The following is an 8,027-nucleotide window of genomic DNA, read 5'->3' on the forward strand; positions in this document are numbered from 1 at the left end:
GGAAGATGGCGCTGTCTCTATGCTTGTAGAAAACTTATCCACTTACCCAAGCTTAGTCTCTTGATTGCTCCTAATTACCTGCAAGAAAACAGAAAACTAAGTTCAACGCAGTTAGCAAGATTTTTCTGAAGCAAACAGTAAATGTTTTAAATACACAAAGACTATTTAATTTGGTTTCCAACGATAATGTATGACAGGAAAGTAATTTCAATTACGTCGTTTGTCAATTCTTTCGTATATATATATTTGCACATATGTGTTCTATTTTTGATTTATTATTATTATTTATTAGTAACACCTAGTTTAGTATGCTCACTTTTTCTTCATGTTTATAAAACTGCACTTTGACCATCTCACAGTGTTAACAATCAATGTAAATCTAAAGGCATCTATGCCAAAGAGAGGGCGTAACCCTCTAATGGCTGGGAGTAGGAGTATCACCTTGCCCAAATCAGTTAATAATTGATGAATAAAGATTATCCAGTTCACTTATAACCCTATTCTCTTACCCCTAAAAAAAAATTAACTCTCTAAGACGGTAATTGTTTATGGGGTTCTTTAGGTACTCATAGGGTGAATTTGAGTTGTAGTTGATTTTAACTCCCCGTTCAGCAGCGAGGCGATATGATACGTGGACTTACTTATTAACGTGGAATCCAACCCACATGAGCTCCTGATGCGAATCCAGGTCTCCGCGCCAAATTTGCGTACGCTAACCACTTAGCAAGGAAGTAGCTCTACATGGTGGATTTGTCGCATTATTTAATTTTCTTCGTATTTAAGATTATTTCACGTAGACTTCTTATCCTAAAAATCAAAGTTTTTTAAAAGCCCAAATTATAGACATGATAGCGTATAAGATCTTCAGACCATAATATCTCATATTTATACAAAGGTTTTCAAGATCTATTAGCAGGTGAAGTTTGGTCAAGTTCGTATGCAATTTCGTCATTCGTATAGATTATATAGTAATTTTTAAACATGGCTTGATTAAGTCCAAATAAAGTCAACTTCGAAGGCCCACATCTTTAATGGATTGAGGGAGATATGTATTAGAGTTGAGCTTATCCCCTTTCAGTACTGAGGGCTTAAGAGACGGACGTACAGCTGAGATTGAATCCGAACCACTATAACGATCCAAGTTCAAGGCTCATTCATCGGAATTGAACCTGAAACCCCGTATATCAACGTGCTCTCTTTAGCCACTCGACCAGCAGCAAAGGTGTAAATAACATACTATTTCATATGCATACTATAACTTCAGCTCATAAGATCTGCCACCATTCTAAGTTGTCAAAATCGGATGAATTTCTTCTATCTAGTTCGAACTCCTTTATCCTTGTGGCTGTTTTTACTAATGAAGTGAAGCGCGAAAATTATAATTATAATATAGGTTAAAAACAAACATTATTTGAGCTCCATACTGAAACCAGAAGTAAAAATTCCAAGAAACATTAACAGCCGGGCTATATTACCAGTGAGTCCAATGTTGCCAATATTGGAAATGAGTGAACCATTTCCCATTCATTGACTCCAAGAAACACATAAAGAAAGAAAGGTCTGCGGAGTCCCAATGGCAGAATGATCACCTCTGGTGCCTTGTCTCCCACGTTCGATCTCAAGTGGACTTTGTGTTGGACAAATTCCGTGTGAGTGGATTTTCTCGGACTTTTCCCGCTTCCTTCCACCTTCTTTATTTCATCCCTATCATTCATCTCATCATCACCGTCTTTCTTGGCCTCGGTGCGTAATCGTGAAACGTTAATATAAAAAAAATTGACCTGCTTCTCCGTAGAAAAATGTCACCAATAAGTATTGAACTTTGAGGAGTATTATTGTGTGTGTGTAAATGAAATGAAATGAAATCTTTAAGTTTTACGTTTCACGTTTATGCCGGTTAGGCTAAAGCAGACGGTGATGGTGAGTGAAATGGTGGAATGAAGAAAGTGGGAGGAAACGGGAGAACCCTAAGAAAACCTACGAGCACGGTGTTTGTCCACCAGAAAGTCCACACGACGCGAGGTAGGATCGAACCAGGGACCCCAAGCACCGGAGGTGAACGCTCTACCACTGAGCCACCGCGCTTTCAAATCGATAAAAACATATACAGTATAATGAAATATCATATAATAATAAGTAATCTATCTAAATAAAAAATATATTACTATTGGGGGACGAATTTGGATTTAAACGGCATGGAAAGTGTCACTGTTCATCTCAGCGATCCCGAAAACTATAGATTCGACACTAATATCGGTGATTGTTGATTATATATATATATATATATATATATATATATATATATATATATATATATATATATATATATATATATATATATCCCTCCTCCTCCCCTAAGTTACACCGTCAAAATGCAATGATAAAACCATCCCAGGGCCAAATCTCATCTATGTTGAAAATTTGATAGAGATCGGTCGGGTGGTTTAAGAGTTATTAAGTCACGAACATTGCTAATTTTATATTATACGTCCAAAGGATGTAACTGTTGTTGGACGATAATACCAACGCAAAAAAAGAACGAAAGAAAACTCTTACGTAATCGTACTGAATAGACGTACTTACTTAATGAACTGGTATCGGAGGTGACTCTAAACTTGGATGACTGTCTATTTTAGAGTAAGAAATGCCATATCCATAAGGTCCTAGGTATCTGTTCTCCTTGAACAGCCTTGAGAGTCCAGAAATGGCCGCCAACACGAGAGACACTTTGCCGACCAACAACGCCTTGAACGCGATGAATTTGGCTATCACAAGTCCAAAGATGAATAGAATACTATACACTCCACCAAACATCATCAGGGACATCATCATCTTCTTCTTTTCATCATTACCTGTAAAGACAATTGCATATCACGTGTAATCAAACCATATATATCTTATAAAAAAGCAATCTCGAATTAATTACTTTGTATACGTTCTATAGTTAGCAAAGGTAACGTAAAAATACTGGCCACTTTTATCCTAAGTTCTGTTTTTAGTTACCCATTTTACACATGTTGGATGAATCCTTACACTGGATAGAGAGGGGTTTAGCACCAGAAATGAATCCCTGCCCTGCCCGGAAACGAATCCAATCTCTTTGGTGTTTAGGTACATATATCTCTGATCACGCCACCTGTGTTCCTATGACCAACATATGAAAGGTTATATTAAGAAGACTATAACTTTCTTACTTAAAGGTTAAGAACATTACTGAAGGGAGCTTCTAACTTATAATAACATTAAGTATGTTATCAAGGCAAGCTTCAATTTAAAAACAGTACTAAGTATGTTATCGAAAAATCTCCTGCAGCATTAAGCATGTTTAAGCATGTTATTGAATTATCTTATAATAGCATTATCTAAGAAAATTTCTACCTTGTAATAGCATTAAACGCTTCTACTTTATAATAGCACTAAACATGTTATCAGAAAACCTTCTAACAGCATTAAGTATATTATTGTACTATCTTATAAAAGCATTATCGAAGCAAACTTCAACCTTATAATAGCACTAAGTAAGTTATTGAAGCAAGCTTCTACCTTATAGTAACATTAAGTATGTTATCAAAGCAAACGTCCACTTTGTAACAGCCATTAAGGCAACAGCATTAAGTGTTTTATCGAAAACTCTTATAATAGCACTAAATGTGTTATTGAAGTGAGCTTTTAAGTTATGATAGCACTAAGCATGTTATCGGAGTAATCTTCTACCTTATAATATCATTAAGTATGTTATAGAAGCGAGTTTCTAGCTTAAAATAGAATTAAGTATGACATTGTTTCGAGTTCCTACCGTTCAATTTAACATGAATTATGTGTTTGCTCGTTGGCGTGTTTCTGTGTTTCAGGATAACGAAAACTTGTGTGATTTTAACGAAATTTATCAAGTAACTTATTTTATGTTTCTAGTAACTTCTTGCACGTCAAGGGCAAGCCCCTTGTAACTTTCAGTAGTTTGTTTAGATAAATATATGTTCATAAGCAGTCAAGAATGTAAGGTGAACTCAAGTTGGACCCCCTTCCTCCAAAATGTTAGCTCAACCAAAAGTATCTTCGCGTTCAATCTACGCCGTGATTCAAGATCCTGGTGTACTGTATATTAATTATGAAGGGAAATAGTAGGTTGCAATATAATGACGTGTCAGAAGGTGCAAATTGTTTAAGAATGTGAAGACTTGCGATAATTTTAATTGTTACTTTTAAGATTCGAGCTTCTGTCCTGCGCAATGTCCACTCAGTATATTTATTTTAGAAATGTACCAGGGGAGGGAGAGGATAATGTTGGCAATTGACATAAAACCCTAATACTTCATTAAAAAAAAAAAAAAAAAAACATATGTTTCTCGAACTCAGAGGAGAAAATTGACCCCCTGCATTCCTCAAACGACGCCTCTGTAGTCTAATGCGCACAACTAACATGAAAGGGACACAGAGGCTTACTGGTAGAGCGTTTTACTCTGGTGCATGGAGTCCTGGTTTCGATCCCCGACCAAGTAAGTTTGTGGTGGACATCGTGTCCGTAGATTTCCTCGGATACTTCTGTTTTCTCCTACATTATCATTCCACCAACTCTTTCAGCATCATATTCACTTGCCTTAATCTTCCGTCTCCCATGGCCTAAAAGGCATAACCGTGAGAAGTTAAACTGAATGATTTAATTTCAAAAATACTAAAATGAAACTTCATGGATACATACTTACCTACAATATTGTTTCTGATTTTTTTTTTTTTTTTTTTTTTTTTTTTTTACTAGTTGAACTTTACTTTCCACTAAACAAATGGACGACCATCGTAATGTTCGTCTTATGAGAATCATCCATATATAGTTACCTGGAGGAAGGGCGCCGATCTTAGTGGGCGTGCCCCCCAAAGCTCATGTGGGTTCCCTATTGTATTTATGAATATACAATATTTGGCATAATTTGAATGCAATTTGTTTTAAAATCCTCAAATATATACCTTCTGCATCTGAATGCCCCCCATCCATATTTACAGAGCAATCGGACCCCTTACCTGGAGGTATCTAAAGAATAGTTTGATAGTTAAAAGCAAGCGAAAATGAGTTATTTGTGAAGTTACATACCTACATGAAATAAATATATCTATATCTATATCTATACCTATATCTATATAATTATCTATCTATCTATCTATCTATCTATCTATCTATCTATCTATATATATATATATATATATATATATATATATATATATATATATATATATATATATATATATATATATAATATGCCTATTTAAATTCTAATGTCAAAGACGAATTCAAACGTTTGTAATTTTGTTCTAAATATCTAATTTAGGAAGAGAAAACTAGAAGATAACTAACACAACAGTGAGTACCGTTAACAAATAACTTACGTCCTTCTACAACACCGTCTTCTGGTTCTATAGCGAATGACATTAATCCATTTTCTCTCTCATTTTTGTATATCACTAAGTTGACACCAGGGAAGATATTAAGCTTAAGGTCCAAACTTCTCATTAGTCGAGGGAAGAAACCAAACAATAAGCTGCTCCAATCCTTATCAACCAGGCCTCTCACGGCTGGAATTTCTTTGTCACGATTACCAGCGTATTCTACTTTAACTCCGTCGGCAATTTGCAATGACTTTGTCTTCACCAACTGATACACGTTAGCCAGAGTTCTCAGTTTCATGCAATTGAGATCTGCTTCGGCTAAACAGTCCGTCATTTGTTTTTCTCTAACTTCTTCCGTTTGTTGTGAGTATTTCTGCTGAGAGGTTACACGAACCACACATATTGTTAACGATAAAAGCACTAATGTTTTATACGAGCACATCTTATAATGTCCAGTTTCTGCAATCGAATGATACAATTTTTTGAGGAAATTAGCTTTTATACCAAACAAATGCATTAAAGAATATAGTTTTCCACAGTCTGATTGAGGACACTAGGGAATCAGTGTCTGATGCATAATGCATTTGTTTATATGTTTATTTATTTTCTTAATGCAACGTAACAGTATTTTTATGTACTTGTATGAGGCTTCAGAATTAAATTCTAACTGTTATTTCCTTTATGACAAATTCATAATGCTAGATTAATTTAAGTGAATAATATACTTTTACGATGGTTGGTTACGTAACTGGAGCAAGGGCAAGAAATATCAATTAACATATTTTTTCGTTTGTTGTTACATCCACTGTCTTAATCTGGAAAGTTCCATTAGGTTATAATATCATCTAATGCGTAGCATGGTTGATGTCGTGGAATTACGAGTATTCTCTTAACTATCCTACTGTACTTTCACAGAAATGTATTAGACGAAGTCAGCAGGGACCATATATTTTTTTGTAGTCCAGGCCTCCACATGGGTTAATCTGGCCCTGGGCTGGCCCACAGGAACACCGTGTCATGTCCCAGTGCATCCTCCGAAATATCAGGTATAAATAAAAGTATAAGTTTAAAAAAAAATAAATTCCTACAGCTAAGGTGCCTGGGCCGGTAGTGGTCACCCTTTCAAGAGTGGTTACCTAGGACAATAAATTTGCAGTGCAGACTCCTATTAGCAAATAGGCTTTAGTTTTTCATTTTTACTGTAATGTCTATTACCCTTTCTGTATACTGCATCCCTAATGGATAGCTTTTTTAGTTGGAGTATGAGTCTAGAAGAGGTTTTTTTTTTTATGTGTATGTGGAGAATTATTCCAATTTCCAAATTTTGAAGGCAAGCAAAACGTTCGATTTATTCCTCTATTTCTAGTTTATGTTATAAGTATTGTGAATCATTTTAATATGTAACAATTTAATAATGATCAGTTATTTCAAAAACATATTTACGTTTTACGCTTAAATTGTTGCAGATGTGAGTTTTAGGGGTGACCACTACTAAAATATAAAAATGACTACCTTTTAAGTAACGGTCACACTAGGTGATCATAATTGAAAGCACAATTTCAGTAGTGGGAACAGAAATGACCAGAATAAAAATTAGTGGTGGGCACAAAAACAGGCTTTTCGGCTTTTGGTTTTTGAAAATTAAAAAAAAACGGTTTTTCACCGAAACCGATTTCGGTTTCTTCCAAAACCGGTTTGGTATTCAAGGGATCCGGTTTCGGTTTCATTCAAAATTGCTTCCGGTTTTCTCCAAAATTGGTTCTATTCCTGACCAGAATAGTGTTTAGTTGTTCTCCGGAAACCGATTCCGTTTCCACAGAAAGAGAAAGTTTTATACGTTTTTAGAAACTGTTCACCGAAATGAGTTTCGGTGAAAGAGCGAAGCGGTTTTTGGAGGAAACCGGAGAAAAACAAAACCGGTTTTAGTGAAAAAGAAACCGGTTTTGAAGAAAAACAAAACCAATTTCGATGAAAAATCGAACCGGGTTTTGGAGAAAACCGAAACAGATTTTGGTGAAAAACTGAACCAATTTTTGGAGAAAACCGAAACAGGTTTCGGTGAAAAATCGAACCGATTTTAAAGAAAACCAAGACGGGCTTCTGTGAAAACCGAACAGTTTTTTGAGAAAACCGGAGAAAATCAAACCGGTTTCAGTGGAAAAATGAACTGGTTTTGGAGAAAAATCGAATAATATACAAAATACATACGAATAATATACAAAATACATACGAATAATATACATACAAAATAATATTCTATACCGCACCGCGTTTCCACTTCTCGAATTCTTTTTTTCTTTCTTTCTTTCTTTCGAAAGATGTTACAGAAAAACTGTAAAATTAGTGGCAGTTTAATTTCGTTGTATGGAAGACCCTTAAAATGTGATTTTCTTCCAGATTGGACCTTTATGTATGAATGTAAAGGTACATCCATGTCCAAAATGATTGTCGCATATCTATAACTGTCTTCTTCTAAGAATATAATTTGATAATGATTTTGTAGGGTACTTTTAATACTGATTCTATGTATATAATCGGGAAATGTATACTTGTGGTAAATTTCATAGGGAAAGAATTATAAATACAAAAATTAGAATGAGTAAAACAAAATGTTACTGAATGGACAAGTTTTATTTTCGTTTTAATGT

The 8,027-nt window shown here is 34.9% G+C and overlaps 1 protein-coding gene across 1 annotated transcript; it reads right to left on the minus strand.

Annotated features, from left to right (window-relative positions):
• Nucleotides 1-2,583: 2,583 nt before the first annotated feature.
• LOC145681740 (uncharacterized) lies at nt 2,584-5,821 on the minus strand. Its single transcript, XM_081753350.1, has 2 exons — nt 5,380-5,821; nt 2,584-2,852 (listed from the first exon to the last, which is right to left on the minus strand). The coding sequence occupies exons 1-2, from the start codon at nt 5,819-5,821 to the stop codon at nt 2,584-2,586; spliced, it is 711 nt and encodes a 236-aa protein (XP_081609476.1).
• Nucleotides 5,822-8,027: the final 2,206 nt, after the last annotated feature.

Source organism: Thermobia domestica, chromosome 1 (genome assembly GCF_964235325.1).
Source record: "Thermobia domestica chromosome 1, izTheDome1.hap1.1, whole genome shotgun sequence".
In the NCBI taxonomy this organism is placed as follows: domain Eukaryota; kingdom Metazoa; phylum Arthropoda; class Insecta; order Zygentoma; family Lepismatidae; genus Thermobia; species Thermobia domestica.

Coding starts and splice junctions, on each gene's coding strand:
- LOC145681740 (XM_081753350.1), bottom strand. CDS start 5,821: ATGTGCTCGTATAAAACATTAGTGCTTTTATCGTTAACAATATGTGTG. Junction 2,853..5,379: donor AGACGGTGTTGTAGAAGGAC/GTAAGTTATTTG, acceptor TTGTCTTTACAG/GTAATGATGAAAAGAAGAAG.